This window comes from Perissodus microlepis, chromosome 22 (genome assembly GCF_051167445.1).
Source record: "Perissodus microlepis isolate ML-2025 ecotype Zambia chromosome 22, ASM5116744v1, whole genome shotgun sequence".
Taxonomy (NCBI): domain Eukaryota; kingdom Metazoa; phylum Chordata; class Actinopteri; order Cichliformes; family Cichlidae; genus Perissodus; species Perissodus microlepis.
Window position 1 is genome coordinate 29,509,071 of NC_140481.1, and position 19,128 is coordinate 29,528,198.

Below are 19,128 nucleotides of genomic sequence, written 5' to 3' on the forward strand. Positions count from 1 at the left end.
TGGAAAATGGACTGAAAGGCAAACCAATAAACAAACATACACACAGAAAAACAATTAAAACAAGCACACAGTCAACATGAGCAGTGTGTTATAACAGTTATGTCATACAGCTATAACACATTAGAGCCAGAAGGCACCTGACTAGTTAGCTGGTATTCTCTTAGCATCCTAACAAAAGTGGTACTCGTGAATAAAGTTACCTTGGTGTAAAAATTCAACTTTCAGACTACATGCTAATAGTGCTTATAATAAAAATGCATGTTAACATTGATCATGCGAACCACCTTCAGTTGGGATGCAGTGATGAGAACCTTAACAATACAGTTGCATTATTTATCCACCAGGTGGCTCCAACTATTCACATGTTGCTCAAGCACATCAATGTTTTCACACCTACATGAAACTTATAAGGAAGTTAGATCAAAATGTCTCTGAAATGTAATCATTTCAGACATCTTTTTGTTATGGATGTGAATCCAACCAATCGGGTCGATCAGGTTTTTTTCTCTCTCTTTCCCTCTATCTAGCCACCTGTTTATCAAGTAAAGCTGTGGGACACAAATAATCTTTTAAGTTTTAAGTTTTGTTTTGTTTGTTTCCCATTCATTCTGGAATTATAAACTGAATAAAAGTAGGTAAACTGCTACAAATATTTGTTTTCTTTTGTATACCAATTTGTATTTCACAATTTATCATGGAGTTTCTTAATTAAAGGTATTCTACTTTTTGTCATTAGTAAAACTTCTGCAGGTGTCAAGTTGAGTAAGTCCAGTGTGTCACATTCTGTGTAAATGATGTGATTTGGATTGGGTATGCGGAAGAGAATTCCTGGATAGATGAATGATCTACTTTGGCTTTTAACTGCAGACAAGCAAAGGTAAACATCTTAATAGAAAAATACCCTGAGCATACACTTGAATTGTGAAAAGGTCCCTATTGAATACACAACCCAAAATAACTCTATACAGCAGTCAAACTGAAGTAGTGTTTGTTAAAACAAGGAGCTGTAGGGAATCAGTCCAAGTCAAACATGCCTCAGATACTCAGAATGTAATCTCAACCAGGAAACATCTTTGGGCTGAACAGACACATAAAACTCTCTAACTCTTCTCCTACTTCTTCAGTTCTGTGCCAGCTCTCTAAACATGATGAAGAAACTTATGGTTCTCCTCCTCCTCTGCCATGCTGCATCTGCAGGTAAGATCGTGATCCATTTTAACAAGTATATTTGTTTGGAATTTGCTTAAACTATTACGCTGGAGGCTTTTAAAGCTAATCATAAATTAGATGATGTGTAAACAGTAATAATGTGGCAACTGTGACATTAACCAAAAGGTATGCTTAGTGCTTGTTATAATACTGAATTCAATACAAGACAGTTTAATATGTTTAATTCACAATATACTGAGTATAATGTAAGGACATTTCAATTTGTCACAACTCTGAATGATGTTTAAATGGCTTAAATTCTATTTGTCCCACAGCAATACGCTCCTTTAAGATGTATTTTATGATATCGTCTGGAGTCCGAAATGTTCCCGAATATTTGGCAGCGGTAAATGTTGAGGATGTTATGATTGCTTACTATGACAGCAACATGAATGAACCTGAACCCAGACAGGACTGGGCAAAAGAAGTGAAGAAAGAGGATCTCCAGCTATGCACAGAGCATGGTCAGATGATCATACTTTATCAGCAGATGTTAGAAGTTGCAACTGCCAGTTTCAAGCAGCACACAAACCAAACTAAAGGTATGTTAATAATTACATGTTTCCGTGGTACGTTTACTTGTATTCAAAGGAGCTTGCAAGGAAAGCGTCTGGACTTCTTTAAGTTTACTTGAAGACGTTTCACCTCTCATCCGAGAAGCTTCTTCAGTTCTAAGGTCAAATGGTGGAGAGTTCCAGATATAAACCTAGTGGGAGTATCCCCCCACAGAGGGACAAAAGGACCCCCTGATGATCTTCTAATCGCCTGAGCCAAGGTGTGAAACTGGGTGTGGGTCCCAATCAGCCAGAGTTTCGGGTGTGTTCATTGTGAAACCTGGCCCCACCTTATCATGCGAATTCCTGAGGTCAGATGGCCCAGGATGTGAGTGGGCGTTAAGGCGTCTGGGAAGGGATCTCAAAACTGGATTATAGATGGCAGAGAGTTGGTGTCGTAAACCCCCGCCTCTGTTCAAAGATGGTCGCTCACAGTGGACATAGATGGCTTCTTTCACTCCTCTTTCAAACCATCTGTCCTCTCTGTCCAAAATGTGAACATTGGCATCCTCGAAAGAGTGTCCTTTATCCTTAAGATGCAGATGGACTGCTGAGTCTTGTCCTGTGGAGGTGGCTCTTCTGTGTTGTGCCATGCGCTTGTGAAGTGGCTGTTTGGTCTCTCCAATGTACAGGTCTGGGCATTCCTCGCTGCACTGTACAGCATACACCACATTGTTAAGTCTGTGTTTTGGCGTTTTGTCTTTCGGGTGAACCAGTTTTTGTCTGAGCGTGTTGCTGGGTCTGAAATGCACCGGGATGTCATGCTTGGAGAAAACTCTCCTAAGTTTTTCTGATACACCGGCTACATAGGGGATGACAATGTTGTTGCGTCTGTCCTTCTTATCCTCCCTCGTTGGTGTCTGGTCTTCTTTTCTGTGCCTCTTTGCTGACTTTAAGAACGCCCATTTAGGATAGCCGCACGTTTTGAGTGCTTCCTTTACATGTGTGTGTTCCTTCTTTTTTCCTTCAGGCTTAGAGGGAACATGTTCTGCCCGGTGGTGTAGGGTCCTAATTACTCCAAGTTTGTGTTCCAAAGGGGTGATGGGAGTCAAAGAGGAGGTACTGGTCCGTGTGTGTGGGCTTCCGGTAAACTTCGATGTTGAGTTTGCCGTTCTCTTCAATGTGCACAGCGCAGTCCAGGAAAGGCAAACAGTTGTCCTTTGTGTCTTCCCTGGTGAACTTGATGTTTTTATCCACAGCGTTAATGTGCGCAGTGAAGGATTCCACTTCTTGTGTCTTGATTTTGACCCAGGTGTCGTCCACATATCGGTACCAGTGGCTGGGTACTCTTCCTTTGAAAGAGCCAAGAGCCTTCCTTTCCACTTCCTCCATGTAAAGGTTGGCTACAATAGGTGACACGGGGGAGCCCATGGCACAGCCATGTTTTTGTCTGTAAAAGCCTTCGTTGTATTTGAAATATGTAGTGGTGAGGCAGAGGTCTAACAGTGTGCAAATCTGATCGGGTGTGAAGTTGGTCCTGTCCTCCAAGGAGCTGTCTTCTTGTAGTCGTTTTCTGACAGTCTCCACGGCCTCCGTGGTGGGTATGCAAGTGAAGAGAGAGACTACATCAAAGGACACCATGGTTTCATCTGGATCCAGGGTAAGTTTCTGGACCTTGTCGGTGAAGTCGGTGGAGTTCTTGATGTGGTGTGGGGTGTTCCCCACAAGAGGAGCAAGGATGGTAGCAAGGTGTTTAGCAATGTTATAAGTGGCTGAGTTTATGCTACTGACTATGGGTCTGAGTGGGACAGCTTCCTTGTGGATTTTAGGAAGTCCGTAGATGCAGGGTATGGCATCCCCTGGGTAAAGGCGGTGATATGTAAGGCGGTCAATAATTTTGTCCTTTTCAAAGTCTTGAAGGCAAACTATAACTTTCTTTTTGTAGCTGTTTGTGGGGTCTCGCTTTAAGGCTTCGTAGGTATTGTTGTCACTGAGGAGAGTAGTGATCTTTGTATGGTAATCTGTAGTGTTTAGGACCACGGTGCATCTTCCCTTATCAGCTGGTAAAACCGTGATGTTGTGGTCTTTGCTCAGGGAAGCGACGGCCTTCTTTTCCTGTATTGTGAGGTTGGATGGAGGGACTTTGGCACTGGAGAGCGTGGCTGAGACTTTCATCCTGATTTGCTCTGCTTCTGTCTGTGATAATTTATTAATCCGTATGGCAGATTCTGTGGCTGTGATGAGGTCCACTATGGGCAACTGTTGTGGAGAAATGGCGTTCTTAAAGTCAGCAAAGAGGCACAGAAAAGAAGACCAGACACCAACGAGGGAGGATAAGAAGGACAGACGCAACAACATTGTCATCCCCTATGTAGCCGGTGTATCAGAAAAACTTAGGAGAGTTTTCTCCAAGCATGACATCCCGGTGCATTTCAGACCCAGCAACACGCTCAGACAAAAACTGGTTCACCCGAAAGACAAAACGCCAAAACACAGACTTAACAATGTGGTGTATGCTGTACAGTGCAGCGAGGAATGCCCAGACCTGTACATTGGAGAGACCAAACAGCCACTTCACAAGCGCATGGCACAACACAGAAGAGCCACCTCCACAGGACAAGACTCAGCAGTCCATCTGCATCTTAAGGATAAAGGACACTCTTTCGAGGATGCCAATGTTCACATTTTGGACAGAGAGGACAGATGGTTTGAAAGAGGAGTGAAAGAAGCCATCTATGTCCACTGTGAGCGACCATCTTTGAACAGAGGCGGGGGTTTACGACACCAACTCTCTGCCATCTATAATCCAGTTTTGAGATCCCTTCCCAGACGCCTTAACGCCCACTCACATCCTGGGCCATCTGACCTCAGGAATTCGCATGATAAGGTGGGGCCAGGTTTCACAATGAACACACCCGAAACTCTGGCTGATTGGGACCCACACCCAGTTTCACACCTTGGCTCAGGCGATTAGAAGATCATCAGGGGGTCCTTTTGTCCCTCTGTGGGGGGATACTCCCACTAGGTTTATATCTGGGACTCTCCACCATTTGACCTTAGAACTGAAGAAGCTTCTCGGATGAGAGGTGAAACGTCTTCAAGTAAACTTAAAGAAGTCCAGACGCTTTCCTTGCAAGCTCCTTTGACTACGATGACCTGGATGACTGAGAGCCTTCACAGACATGTTTACTTGTATTCCTTTTTTTGTTTGATTTTTTTTTTTTTAGATAGAACAATTCTAAGGATGACTAGTGCAAAGAGAATAAAACCACTAAAACAACACTACCATGTGTTCACACCTCAACTTGCATTGCAATCCTAAAGGGCAAAGTTGCAAAATGTTTTATATCACTCGCACTTTTAGTCGTACTGTGCCACATGCAAAGAGCAGTGAGGAAGCATAATAGCTCCCTGTAAGCATACCTATGACCTGAAAAAAGAAAAGAAACATTCTTCTGTTCAAATCTTTTAAAATGTACAAAACTGCTTAAATTTCCATACTGTATTGTAGTGTTAAATATAGCTGATAACAATAGCGTATAAGACCAAATAAAACAATTTTTCAGGTGATGTTGTGAGCATTGTCAGCTAATCATAAACATGTTAACATGAGCATCTTGATATTAGTGTAACAACAGGGTGCAACTGCTAGCATGGCTGTGGAGTCCAATTTACTTGACTATTTGCAGTCTTGTCACATTTGTGACAGTGCGATGATTGCTACATAGTCTGGAAATTGGTATTGGGAGATGATCATTAGGCTGTGATAAGTTACTGTTATGAAAATATGTACTATAAGTGTAATATCAGTTACTTTAAATTGTGTTGGACCCTGAATAATAGTTCAGTCTCTCTTTCTCAGGTGTTCACATAATCCAGGAGTTGACTGGTTATGAGTTGGAAGATGAGACTGAAAAGGTCACTGGGATTAAACAGTTTGGTTATAATGGAGAAGACTTCATTGCACTGGACATAGAAACAGAGACATGGATCTCTTCAAACCCACAGGCTGAAATCACAAAACAAATATGGAACGCACATGCCAATAAGGGGTTTTGGAAGAACGTATTCGCAACTACTTTCCCGGCATGGTCCAGCATGTACATGAATTATGCTGAAAGTTTTGTGCATAGAAAAGGTACAGTGACATTACACACACACACACACACACACACACACACACACACACATATATATATATATATATATATATATATATATATATATATAGAGAGAGAGAGAGAGAGAGAGAGAGAGAGATGTGTGTGTGTGTGTGTGTGTGTGTGTGTGTGTGTGTGTGTGTGTGTGTGTGTGTGTGAGAGAGAGAGAGAGAGAGATATGTCTGTGTGTGTGTGTGAGAGAGAGAGAGAGAGAGAGGAAGAGGCCAGAAACCTTTTAAAAAATACATCTTATAATACTTTACATGTTTTAATGAATAAAATATGTAAAGTATTGTCATTTATTCTTTTTTTTACTGTAAGTACAATTAATCATTGAGTACTGAAATTTTTTACAAAAAAAAATTTAGGGTTAATAAAAAGTTGATAAAATGTTGCTTCATTTGTGCATGTTGAGATAATTACAGAAAATACTTTGATGTCTGATTACTGTCATTATAACATGCAAATAGACATGTTTAACATAATCATTACCATTTCTAAGGTTTTACATATATTTACATATCATGTTACTATCATTTTTCTCCACAACATTTTTGACATTACATGAAAGTCTAACTGGTGCCCAGTATCCAAGGCCTAAGAGTTACAAGTAGCTCAAACAATGGGATGTGACACTAAAACTGTTGCTGTAACATAGAATGTCTCTCCAGTTCCTCCTTCAGTGTCTCTCCTACAGAAGACTTCCTCCTCTCCAGTCAGCTGCCATGCTACAGGTTTCTATCCTGACAGAGCCATGATGTTCTGGAGGAAAGATGGAGAGGAGATACATGAGGATGTGGACCACAAAGAGATACTCCCTAACCATGATGGGACCTTCCAGATGAGTGTTGACCTGGATATTTCATCAATCGGACCTGAAGACTGGAGAAGGTATGACTGTGTGTTTCAGCTCTCTGGTTTTGAGGACGATGTTGTCACGAGACTGAATCAATCAATCACCAGAACCAACTGGGACAAAGGTGAAACTGGAAATGATGAAGGTGAGAAAAACAATACTGTCAGATGGTTGTGCTTCATTTCAGTTGTAATAACAGGGTTGATTGTCACATTGCTTGTTCCTTGATACCGATTTTGAGCCAACACTTTATTCCTAGATTTGATAAGGAATGGATATTGAAAGATGTTTCAATGATCAGCAATTCATGTGAAAGTAAGAATTGTGACAACCAATCCCTGGTCTATCCCACTTTATATTTATTACCTCACACCAGTTTTTGGTTTAGAGGAGAATGTTTTCTTATAAACTGCAGATGATTGTTGGTTTATTTGTATTTTAGACAGATCCATTCCTATCATCACTGCCATGGTTGTTCTTGTTGTCATCGTCACTGTTGTTGTTGGATTTGCTGGTTACAAAAGAAAGAAAGGTAAGCAGTTAAAGAGTTGAGCTGGTGTTCTTTACCACTGTGCAAAACTGAAGATAATAAAAAAAACAGCAGCAGTACCACGCACAGTAATTCTCTCTGTATTCTCTCTTTAAGAATCAAGATTTGGTTTGCTACATAGATCATGGTTTAGTATAGAAAGGAAGACTTTTATATTTAAAAATGTAAGAACTGAAATTATCTGTTTTTCCATTTTGTTTTAGGCAAAAGCACCAACTTGTGTAAGTATAACATGTAGGGAAAAGAAACATTTTATTTATATTGCAATTGCTATTTCTTTTTTATAGATAAAATCCAATCAATGATCAGTGGACTTACAATGTGTTTTGGATCTTACAGCACCTGTCAACATCTCTGACCTCTCTGAGAGACTGAATCCAGAGACCACATAAGCAAACACAGCTCCCGGACATACAGTGACATCGAGAGTTTAGAATCAGACTCATTGTCATTATGTCAAAAGCACAATGCAATTACATGCTGTCCCATTCAGTGCAAAGAAAAGCATGGAAAGCAAAGAAAGCAATCTAACTATTCACAGAAATACAAAAGTTGAAAATAAAATTCTAATAAAAAAAGAAAATACAGTGCAAATAAATAAACAGATATGTACATTTGTGTGTGTGCTTGAGTCACTATTGATTGCACAGTTTGGACACATCAGTGTTTATTTACTGTCTATTATTTACAATCAAGTTCGTTTGTTTTTGCTTTTATTGAATAAAGAATTTTTGAAGCTGTCACAAACTCACTAAGGCTGCATAAAAGACCTTCTTAACTCAGTTATGGGACTATTAAGATAACATTGTAGAAATAAGTACAATTTTTTTTTGTTTACTTCATTACTTTCATTTTTTTCCTCTTGGAAATAAATGTTTATTTACTAAAAAATACATAATCAATAAAGATATTATATTTAAAGTTGGTTTCTATGTGAAAAATTACATTATGCCTATTGTTACATAGTTTAATTGTAATTCATTGTAATTATGCACCTTACTATGAAAATCGTTTATACGGCCTGTGCACCTTGATACAATTTTCTGTAAAAAAAAAAAAATTCTAGGAGTTTCAGTTTTCTTACTTTGCAAGCTGTCTGGATGAATTGTTTGTTATCTCGTGTGTTAAAACCACATTTCCATTACACATGGAACTTTTGAACTGTGCCAAGGAAATTATGTTTTTTGGTGTTTGGTGTTTTGCATCCACCTTGGCAGAGTTTTGGGCTCTCGGAGTGCTTCCTGTTTACTCTGCAGATCTTTAAGAAACTTACAAGGAAGTCAGATGCTAATTTGCAAATGCAAATAAGCCAACACCTGGGTTAATAACAAGGAAATTGGAAACATTTTCTTGTTATTCATATGGAGCATAGAAGCAGGAACTGATGAAACAGGTTTAGTAATTTTTTTTAAACAATGGAAACGGCTACAGATGACAGCTAGAGATTAAAAGACGTTTAAAAGGAGGTTTTCTTGTACACATCTTTATCTTAGTACACTACTGGAAACCCACTGAGGCTCCACCACAAGTCTTAATAATTCAAAGTGCATAATAAACTATAGTAACTGTCTGGTAAACTCCTTTGTAGCTGAAAATGTTAACATTAAAAAAATAAAAAAGTTCATTTTACTTTTTCGAAAATGCTCAGCCTTTAACATAGGTATGCTGTGGAGTTTAGCAGCAGAAAAGCAGAGGCGAATATCTCAAAACACACAGAACAATATACGATAGCCAAAATAAACCCACAATATTTGTGTACCTATATGAAGCTCTATATAGAAGTTACTTGTGAACACCAACATATTTGTTGGCTCAGTCATGGCTATGGTGCACGTCTTTAAAGTTTCAGTTTATGTTTTGCATGATTTACTTTATTTTAAACTTTGCACAATACAAGCAGCAACAAATGAATCAAAGTAAAAATGTAAAAAAAAGTTTTGAACATAACAAAGAAGCCTATTTCATTTCATTACTGAACCAGTTAAACTGAAATAGTATTAGTCGGAGCAAAGTCCATGTTATTCTGCAGGGTGTCCGTTGACGTTGAGCCATTCAAAAAACTCCAGCAAACCAGGAAACATTTTTAGACTGAACAAACCTGTAAAACCATCTCACACTTCTCTCAGTTGTTCAGTGTGAATCCAGCTGTCTAAACATGATGAAGGAGCTAACGATACTCCTTTTCCTATGTCATGCTGCATCTTCAGGTAAGATCATGATCAACAATCAAGATATATTTTAGTTTCTAATTTGCTTTACGAGACTATTGTTATCAACTAAATTAGAAATTAAAATTAGCCTAAAGAGAAAAACATGGAGCAAAAGTGTGTGATAAAGATGAGTCAGCAGCAGGGTCTACCTAATCAACTGAGTAAACAAAACTGGGGACCAACAACTAAATACAGACTAGTTAAATACGACTCTGCAAGCAGAAACAGAGCCAAACTCATTCTCACTTGCTGACATGACAACTAGTGAAAAAAATTAACAAATTCTGTTTCTCTTACAGCAAAACACTCCTGGAAGTTTTATGTCATGATATCTTCTGAATTCCCGAATACCCCTGATTATTTAGCAGTGGTAACTATTGATGATGTTATGATGGGTTCCTACAACATAAACATGAAAACATTAGAACCCCAACAAGACTGGGTAAGAGAGTTCATAAAAGATGATCCTCGGCAATGGGAAACATACACTAAGAACTGCATGAATTATCAGCAAATCTTGATTGATGAAACTAGAATTTTCAAGCAGCACTCAAATGAAATTGAGGGTACGTTATTTTTATTATTTACTTGATAATATCTGGGTACATTTATTGAAGAGGTTGAGAAAAACTTTGAAATATATAATAGCACTTATAATAGGAGGGATCCTGAATCTCATTCTGGTTTAGTTCAACCTTGTTTCTCCTTCAGGTGCCCACCTTATCCAGCAGATTTTAGGCTGTGAATGGGACGATGAGACTGAAAAGATTAATGGTTTTAATCTATTTGGATATAATGGAGAAGACTTCATTGCATTTGACCTTGAGACTGGGACATGGATCACTTCAAATGTGGAGGCTGAAATCACAAAAAAAAAGTGGAATGCAAACATGGCCAAAAATAGTTTACTGAAGTACTTTTTAAAAAATATGTGCCCTGATGGGATGAAGATACCTTTGAACTATGCAAAACATTTTCTGAATAGAAAAGGTAAACTAACATTCTTTTTTCATTTTCCACAGGAAAATATATCTGAAAAATATATATTTTAATTATGATTAAATAATTTCATTATTTAAAATACATCTTTGTCCAGTTCCTCCCTCGGTGTCTCTCCTACAGAAGACTCCCTCCTCTCCAGTCAGCTGCCACGCTACAGGTTTCTATCCTGACAGAGCCGTGATGTTCTGGAGGAAAGATGGAGAGGAGATCCATGAGTATGTGGACCACAAAGAGATCCTATCCAATCATGATGGGACCTTCCAGATGAGAGTTGACTTGAACATTTCATCAGTCACACCTGAAGACTGGTGTAGATACGACTGTGTGTTTCAGCTCTCTGATAGTGAGGATGACATCATCACCAGAATGAATAAATCAGTAATCAGAACCAACTGGAGGAAAACTGAATTAAGAAATGAAGGTGAGAAATCTGTTAGTCAGTTAACACATGCAGGTGACTGCCTTCAAGGTAGATGTCCAATCACCAGCTGCTTAAAATGAATTTAGAGCCAAGTATAAAAACCCTTAAAAAAGGAAAACTATTTACTTCTAATATAATGTGTTTTCGTACTGTACCAGTTATTTTTATTGACAGAATCCAGTTCAAGATCAGTGGACTAACAGTATGTTCTGGATCTTACAGCTCCTGACACCAGCTCTGAACTCTGAATCCACAGAGCACATAGACAATCACAGGATTCTCCCGGGGTTCATCAGATGTAATATATGTATGTGTCTGCATTATTCATTTTTATTATTCATATCTTGCCCTCCTCCACAACATCTCTTTGTCTTGTTTACCTCCCCTCACACCAACCTGGTCAGAGCAGATGGTTCTGCTGAAGGTGTTTTCTTGTTAAAAGGCAGTTTTTCCTTCCCACTGCTGCCAAGGACACCATTGGGGGTCATCTGATTGTTGGGGTTTTTCTGTATTATTGTGGAGTCTTTACCATGCAATATAAAGCACCTTGGGGAAACTGTTGGTGCCATAGAAATAAAACTGAACTGAATTGAATGCAAGTGGATATTGACAGAGTGCCTACTATAACTGAAGGTTAAAGAAAAAAATCTGTTCATAAAACAGATAACGTATTCCAAGTATGTATCCAATTATGTATTTGATTATGTATTACAATAGGCAGACCATATTAAAAATAGATTCATTTAAAAGGTAGGATGGATTTTAAAATCTTCAAAATCTACAGTAAATGCCCACTGTATCTCAGTAAGGTGTTGGTTTACTATGTGCTGCAAGAAAAGCTTCAGTGCACCTTGGCATTGAGTTTCCAGCTCTACTAAATATATTTCTCTCAAAAGATTTTTCTCCTTTAGTTCTCTAGAGGATAGTCATAATCAAACCATTCTACAAGCCCTCATAGACCCTTTTATGAGAAGTTAAGAAAATGGATGAATTGTTTCTGTGTATATGTGAAAAATTTCCATCAGTGAAACTTTACTTCTGTTGTCTTGCTGCACTTCCAATCATTCGGCTCTTTAAGTAATCCTGATGTGTTATCTGATTGTATCATTAATTTAACAAAATCCCCTTAAAGAAGAATACAACTGGAACACCACAGGCAACCGGTATTTGTAAATATCATCATCATCATAGTTTATTTATATAGCACTTTAAAAACACACAAGGCTGACCAAAGTGCTGAACAATAGAAATATAAGAGATACAATAAGAATAATAAATACGATAAAATAATAAACATAGCAAAAACAATAAAATATAAGTAAATACAAGTCATTTAACCACTGAGTCAAAAGCCAGCGAATAAAAATGCGTTTTCAATCTGGATTTAAAAACCAGCACTGATGTTGATTGCCTAATGTGAAGAGGAAGATTATTCCAAAGCTTTGGAGCCACGATAAAGAACGCTCGGTCTCCTCTCAGTTTCAGCCGTGATTTGGGGACTGAGAGCAACAGCTGCTCAGCCAACACATTCTCACTCCCAACTCGTCAAACGTGTGACGCATGGTCAGGCTCCCTCTGCTTCACTTATGGACGCGCAGGGTACCCCCCTCGCGTCGGGAATTGACGTGAAGGGTCCTCCGATTGAAGAGATTGCCGCGGAAGTGCCTGTTGTCGGTATATTTAGACATTTTCCAAATCACATTGTAACGACCTATACGGAACACAATAAATTATATAATGCAGGCAACTATCTGAGAGAAAATTACTGCAGATAAAACTAATTACAGGCTGTTATTTGTGTATCGGTTCTTGCATTGATGGAGTGAGTGATGTATGCTGGGTAATGGCACAGCTAGCGATTGGGTGAATTTATTGCACCGGTTTTATAAACTGTTCTACAATCCTTTTCATATTTGGAAATCCATTTACATTTTTAACCTGTCGATCATTCTGCTACAGCTGTAACATATCTTCTCCAACTCCTCTGAATACATGCAGTCATTTTACCGTCTGCTTTGGCTAATCACGCTCTTACGTATTAAATAAAATTTAATTAAACAAATAAAAAAGAACAGCTTTTTTATTAGGCAAAAACATTTTCGGTGCTGTTAAAGAATTCACAGCGACTCACTTGTTTATTTTTGAGAAAGTTTATTTTTTTTTATCATATTAGATGAGCGGCAGTGACGTCACCGTATGCTGTATGCTATTCTGGAGACTGTCAGCAGAATAAGGTGTTGTGGTGGCAATATTCACTTTCTTTGGGTGCCAGCTCATGTAGGGATCAGTGGAAATGAAAAGGTGGATAGGTTGGCGAAAAGAGCGTTGACTAAAAATAGGACTGAGATGGAAATTACAAGCAGTGGATCTGAAGCGAAAGGTGTTGTTTGGAGGCAGGTTGTTCAGGAGTGGCAGAAGCGGTGGGATTCAGGGAGTACGGGCAGGCAATTGTATCATCTTAAGAAGGAGGTGGCAGTGAGTAGGTTGTATAGGGGTAATAGGAGAGATGAGGTGGTCATTACCAGGCTTAGACTGGGACATTGTGCATTAAATAAAACACTACAGATGATAGGAGAACATGAGACGGGGCTTTGTGGAGTGTGCCAGGAGGAGGTGGAGACAGTAGAGCATGTAATACTGCGATGCAAGGGTTATGATGTGGAGAGGACAGTTCTGCAGAATAGGTTGAAGGAGCGGGGAATTGGGAAATTTAATCTGAAGAGTGTGTTGGAGGGTAATAGGGCACAGGTGAGGGAACTGGTGGGGTTTCTGAAGGCTATAGGTGTTTATGAAAGAGTGTAGGGGTTTTTTTTGTTTTTTTTTTTGATACAGCTTGTGAACTCACTGTCTGACCCATACTCCGGAACAGTAGGAGGCGGTAATGCTCCTTTACATTGGTTGCCAACCGCCGTTAAACACAAAGAAGAAGAAGAAGAAGAAGACGTCACCGTACTCGATCGTACCACAGGCAGTGTTGCCAACTTAGCGACTTTGTCGCTATATTTAGCGAGTTTTCAGACCCCCTTAGCGACTTTTTTTCTAAAAAGCGACTAGCGACAAATCTGGCGACTTTTTCTGCTATTATTGGAGAATTATTTATGACGACTTTTTGACGTGAAAACGCGTATCGCTCTTACTCTCAACAAGCAGCGGTGCTGCGGTGGGCACCTCACCCGTGCCAAAGCGCTCCCAGGCGGAGGATAGTCCTCCCCCAGCTGCTATCAGGGCAGGAGACGTTCACACCTGTGCGTCCAAAAGGCAAATGAATCGCGCATGAGCGAAGCCGCTGCTCCCGCACTGACTGTAATGCAGTCAATTCTTCTTTTACTGTTATGCTGTTTTGTGGATCACAAGGTTTAAAACTACTTATAAACACACACTCTCACACACAAAGTAACTCCACCAGAGTGCCAATTTCGGGTCACTTTTGCCGGTCCAGGCCCGGGTAAAGGAGCAGGGTTGGAATTGTGACATTAAAAAACAATAATTGCTAAAAGAAATTTAATTTGTAGTTCTAAATAAATTCTAACCTCATTTAGGACGTTTTTTACTCACTTTATGTCTCTTCCACGATGTTATTTCTCTCTCCAACAACATAGGTTACAATTATATTAGCATGACCAATTATGCAAATTAGGCGATGACATCATTTGGCGACTTCTAGCGACTTTTAGGACAGCCAATAGCGATTTTCCTTACTGAGGAGTTGGCAACACTGACCACAGGTAAGTACGAATCTGAATCTGTAGATTTTTTTAAAATTATTTGTCTTATTTAAAACTAAAAAAAAAAAAAAAAAAACGAAACAGTGAGCTCACAAAGCTGCTTTTAGCAGTTCTATGGGTTAAGATTAGCAATTTCGTGGAACAGCGAATGACTTAACATTTAATAGCATATATGTTGCCACACCACATGTGCTGTAAGCTAGCTAAATTCATTTCTGTTAGCCAATCAAGTTAAGCTTATCATATATCATCATCCAGGGTACAGTGATAGAGAAGTGTGTGCTGACGTTTGCTGTTGTTGCCACTTTGTAAAGTTTGAGGGTTCTAATAAGGGTCAGTGTTGCCAGATTGGGTTGATGCTCAAATTCAAGATAGACGTTATCTATCAATCTAGCTCTCTCTTTCTGGTGCTCTCTCTCTCTCTCTCTCTCTCATTAAAAACTTAATAACAGCATTACATAATCATTAAATAGCAGACCGATCATCTATGCTGCAAATGCAAATGAAATACAAATGGACAGTAAACAGGGTTTATCTAAATCGTTACAATAGGGTTTAATGTATATATTTATTTATAAGGTGCTTCTGAATTCTGAATACTTTTTTTTTCTAAACAGGTTCTTCATCAATCAGCCTATTATTGCGTCCTACATCTGCTTTTTGAAAAACTCCTAAAGGCACTTTTAAGAGCCACGTCAGTCTGTTTGTATCTGTTCTTACTGCTGTCCTTATTGGTCTGTCTCTCTGTTTCTGCCCCGCTCTGTTGGTCTCTGTCTTGTGTGATTATTCTGTTTGTGTGTGTGTGCGTGCGTGCGTGTTTGTTTGTTTGTTTGTTTGTTCTGCTTTCTGCCATGAGTGACTCCGAAATTCAAGATCCTTTAAGGATCCTAGATAATCTGACTGATCAGCAGGAACAAATTGATGAGCTCCAACACCTCGATGACATGCTTGGTGAGCTGAAGCCAGAGGAAGCTCCAGTACCTGTGAAGCCACCTGAACTAACAGTAAAATGGAAAAAAAGAGACAAAGATGGAAACCAACTCTATGCGAGGCCAAGATCAATCCGGAGTCAATTACATAAGGGTCAGTACTCTTTCATACAAGATAATTTGAAGATATAGATTGTATGGACACAAATCCATAAATTTAACGTATTAATTAATTGAAATATTTGTAAAGAGAAACAGGAAAGTCATTTGTTTGTTTTGACACAAAAGGACATTAAATAAACCACAGAATTATCTCTTAAAACTGAATGCTGCCCCTAGCAAGTATGGCATTCATTACGTTATGTTAGTCCAGTAACAAAATGTGGCTGACAGTTACCTCCTCACAAGGATTTTGGTAAAAGATATAGGGCTTTGGAGTTGACGTCACGCCGCAGTGCATTGTGGGATCGCGGCGCCATGTCAGTAGGCCAGGAAGCAGAACAAGCGCACAGTGTTGGAGTGTTGGAATCGGGACTGCCAGAACCATGCTCAAAATCAGCGCAAAAGACAAAGGGCTGTATCGCGACCGATTGCACCCAGACGCCAAGAGACGGTACTTTGAAAAAATTGCGTGCATCGGTAATGTGGACCCGTATGAAATAAGGAAGTGTAGTGGAAACCCAGACGACCACTGTGACCTCGTTGTGTGGACACAGAGAGACCTTGCTGTGATACGCATCTTCCCTGATGTGGATTTCTGGGAACCGCGTTTAAACCAAGCACAAGACTTCTTTCTTAAAGTGTGCCTTCCTGAACTTATTGGGAAATACTTCTCCAAACAACGTGCTGCTCTAAATAGCCTGTAATGTTTCATTTTGTGGTTCAAGATTAATGCCAGCTGTGTGTTGCCATGTAAATAGTTTGCATTTCATTTTTATGTACTTGCTAAGTACATGTGAACAGATCAAGAATAAAAAAAACAAACAAATATACTATTCTTTTCTGTTTTATTGAAACCACTTCACACAAAGTACAATTATTTACAATGAACTACACATGCAACACAACAGCTTTATGAATACTCAACAAGAGCAGGTTTCATTTTGCACTGGTTTGACAACCACACTGGGGCACATATTCACCAAAACACAGCAAACCTTAACAATCTTATCAAGCAGTGTTGTGTCTTCACCCTCACATGATATGAGTAATCGGATTGGCATTGTAGTGTGTAGCATTTTGAACTTGTTGCGCAAACTACCTATTACTCGCTCAACATGAATTCTCAGGTGGGCAATTGCTCTCGTTTGTTCAAAGTCCCTTGCATCAAGTTGACAGTAGCCTTTTGTGAAAGCTGGAATCTTGACCTCCGCACACATCATTCCTACAGCATCTCTGATGTCAAAGCCTCTGTCAGCCAATACTACGTCCCCTGGTAACAGCTTTTGAAGAATGCCACATTTCTCTGTGATGTGTTTATCTGATGCACGCCCCCCCTCTCAGACGCATTAGTGTGAGTAAGAGCATTTGGAAACCTGTCAGTTTCTTCGATATTGGCAGGAAATCTTTGACAGTGTTGAAGAGGGACATTAAGACAGCATAACAATGTGGTCCAGTGTAATATCTTACTTTTTCAGTATCATCCTTTAAGAAATGTTCATTCAGCTCTGTCTTTTGCAACTGTGATTGAAGCAGTCTGTTCTCCTCCAACAGCCGGTTTATTTCTGCTCTGCCCTGTTCATTGCACACACAATCCTTCGTCTGCCCTTTAGCTTCCGTGACACTGTCTGTCCGATCACCACTGTCCACATTTGCAGCTGGTACCTCAACCTCCACTTGTCCAACACAACTGCTGTCCACTGCCTCCATGACATTGTGATTTTGTTGTTGGTCTTCTGTCAGATCTTCATCGATCACTTCTGCACGGGGCACACCTTCAGACTCTGCAGCTGCATAACGAAAGCCTGTAAGATAAAATTAGACATAAGGTAAATGTACACCAATATTCCAATGACAGGTGTGTGATTCATCTGGAAGTTATGTGCGGATTAGTGTACAGTGATAGCAATTTAGTATGTTTTTAGAGGGGGGGGTTGTTTACCTCCGATGGGTGCTCTTTTTCGCTTCCGTTGCGTATGCCTTGAGTGCCGGTCCGAGTCTGATACAGGTATGTCGTCGTGCCCCATGTGCAGTGTTGGTGCCCAGTCTGGATTTGTTACATCCATTTCATATGCTGGTTTGCCTGCAATAATGCCAAATCATAAGCTACTCAGTTGACATGACGTGGTTCTGCAGCATCACACATTAGCATGTTTTATCTCATTATCTATGACCTCAGCACATTGAAAATAACACTAAAAGCCTTTCAAGAGTGATATGAATTAATTTAGAACTCACCGGAAAGAAAATGCCGTGAGCAAACCAAAAAAAGCTGGGGATTGCAGAGAACTCGATATCCACTCGTCTCACCGCTGCAATCCAAGCCTGACGTCTTTGTTTAGTAATATCGGATACATGGGATCCCTCACATTGCCTCCAGGATGGAAAACGATGAAAAGAGAGCCCATTATCCAGCTTCTTGCCTTCACGATCGTGTGATCTAACGTTGCAACCGACAACACAACACGTACGATCCATAGCTGAAATGGTATCCTTTGTCTGGCCTACTGTCATGGCGGAAGGGGGCGTGGCCCATCTCCCGTGACATCACGCTCCAAAGCCCTATTGGTACTTGGCAGCACAGTGGCACAGCAAAAAATGTCCTGATTTCAATTCCACTATCAGACGAGGTAGGGCTGCTCGATTATGGCAAAAATGATAATCACGATTATTTTCACTGAAATTGAGATCTCGATTATTTGACGATATTTATTTAACAATAACAATGTATTGAATAATGACTTAAAAAATAATATAAAATAGTGTGCAAATACTGATAACAGTGCAAATGTTTGCAATATAAAAAATAAATGAAAAATGTAAACATCTATGTTTAGTGAACTTTGCAGTGTTGCTCTGTGGTGCAGCTACGACACTGTAGCAAAGTTTACACACTATGTCTACTTGATCCACGTCTGACTCTGCGAACCCATAATGTTTCCACACCACTGAAGTTTTTTTTACCTCTCTTTTCAACCAACGGCAGTCACTCTCCTCTCCAAATAACTTCTGCTTAGCTTTCCGAGCTTCCCTCGGGTCCTCTTAATTGTTGTGACACGTGTTCGAAATGCAGAGAGGTGCACTCGATTTGCCACACGGCGCAGCGCGAGAGTAAAGCACGAGGGAGGTGCTAATAATCAGCTCAGTCATTTTTAATGATCGTTGAAAGCCCAGATCGTAATCGTGATTAAAATTCGATTAATTGAGCAGCCCTAATATATAGATGTATTATATATAAGATAAGATAAGATGACCTTTATTAGTCCCACAGGTGGAAAATTTGTTTCGTTACAGCAAAAGTGCAAAGTTATGTAGCAAAAATTAGAAAACACTGGAATGGAATAAAATAAAATACTATATACAATAAGATAAGATAAGATAAAACTATAACAAAATAATGAAATAGAATAATA

General features: G+C 39.5%; 3 protein-coding genes and 1 long non-coding RNA gene across 5 annotated transcripts; 3 read left to right on the forward strand and 1 right to left on the reverse strand.

Annotated features, from left to right (window-relative positions):
• Positions 1-1,025: 1,025 nt before the first annotated feature.
• LOC146363459 (major histocompatibility complex class I-related protein 1-like) lies at positions 1,026-8,106 on the forward strand. Its single transcript, XM_084919843.1, has 7 exons — positions 1,026-1,197; positions 1,485-1,751; positions 5,566-5,841; positions 6,535-6,864; positions 7,162-7,251; positions 7,473-7,490; positions 7,609-8,106. The coding sequence occupies exons 1-7, from the start codon at positions 1,146-1,148 to the stop codon at positions 7,659-7,661; spliced, it is 1,086 nt and encodes a 361-aa protein (XP_084775969.1). The 5' UTR covers positions 1,026-1,145; the 3' UTR covers positions 7,662-8,106.
• Positions 8,107-9,414: 1,308 nt separating this feature from the next.
• On the forward strand, positions 9,415-11,688 carry LOC146363460 (major histocompatibility complex class I-related protein 1-like). Its single transcript, XM_084919855.1, has 5 exons — positions 9,415-9,476; positions 9,779-10,045; positions 10,191-10,469; positions 10,576-10,902; positions 11,125-11,688. Exons 1-5 carry the CDS (start codon positions 9,425-9,427, stop codon positions 11,148-11,150), a joined length of 951 nt encoding a protein of 316 aa, XP_084775981.1. The 5' UTR covers positions 9,415-9,424; the 3' UTR covers positions 11,151-11,688.
• A 2,158-nt stretch (positions 11,689-13,846) lies between these two features.
• LOC146363461 (uncharacterized) lies at positions 13,847-16,544 on the forward strand. The gene is made up of 2 exons (XR_014799268.1): positions 13,847-14,627; positions 15,245-16,544. It is a non-coding gene; the product is annotated as an uncharacterized LOC146363461 (long non-coding RNA).
• Positions 16,531-18,333, reverse strand: LOC146363462 (uncharacterized). Of its 2 annotated transcripts, XM_084919866.1 has the most exons (3): positions 17,954-18,333; positions 17,658-17,798; positions 16,531-17,520 (listed from the first exon to the last, which is right to left on the reverse strand). In XM_084919866.1, the coding sequence occupies exons 2-3, from the start codon at positions 17,779-17,781 to the stop codon at positions 17,033-17,035; spliced, it is 612 nt and encodes a 203-aa protein (XP_084775992.1). In that variant the 5' UTR covers positions 17,782-17,798; positions 17,954-18,333; the 3' UTR covers positions 16,531-17,032. The 2 variants fall into 2 exon arrangements, with proteins under 2 accessions (XP_084775992.1, XP_084775993.1); XM_084919867.1 differs by having other exon boundaries at positions 17,658-18,333.
• Positions 18,334-19,128: the final 795 nt, after the last annotated feature.

Bases quoted from the DNA above. Each gene is read 5' to 3' on its own strand.
- LOC146363462 (XM_084919866.1), bottom strand. From the start codon at position 17,781: ATGGATGTAACAAATCCAGACTGGGCACCAACACTGCACATGGGGCAC. The intron at 17,521-17,657 runs GTAAACAACCCC...TTTATCTTACAG, and splicing joins AAAAAGAGCACCCATCGGAG to GCTTTCGTTATGCAGCTGCA.
- LOC146363460 (XM_084919855.1), top strand. From the start codon at position 9,425: ATGATGAAGGAGCTAACGATACTCCTTTTCCTATGTCATGCTGCATCT. The intron at 10,046-10,190 runs GTACGTTATTTT...TTTCTCCTTCAG, and splicing joins GCACTCAAATGAAATTGAGG to GTGCCCACCTTATCCAGCAG. The intron at 10,903-11,124 runs GTGAGAAATCTG...TGGATCTTACAG, and splicing joins AACTGAATTAAGAAATGAAG to CTCCTGACACCAGCTCTGAA.
- LOC146363459 (XM_084919843.1), top strand. From the start codon at position 1,146: ATGATGAAGAAACTTATGGTTCTCCTCCTCCTCTGCCATGCTGCATCT. The intron at 5,842-6,534 runs GTACAGTGACAT...ATGTCTCTCCAG, and splicing joins AAGTTTTGTGCATAGAAAAG to TTCCTCCTTCAGTGTCTCTC. The intron at 6,865-7,161 runs GTGAGAAAAACA...TTTGTATTTTAG, and splicing joins TGAAACTGGAAATGATGAAG to ACAGATCCATTCCTATCATC.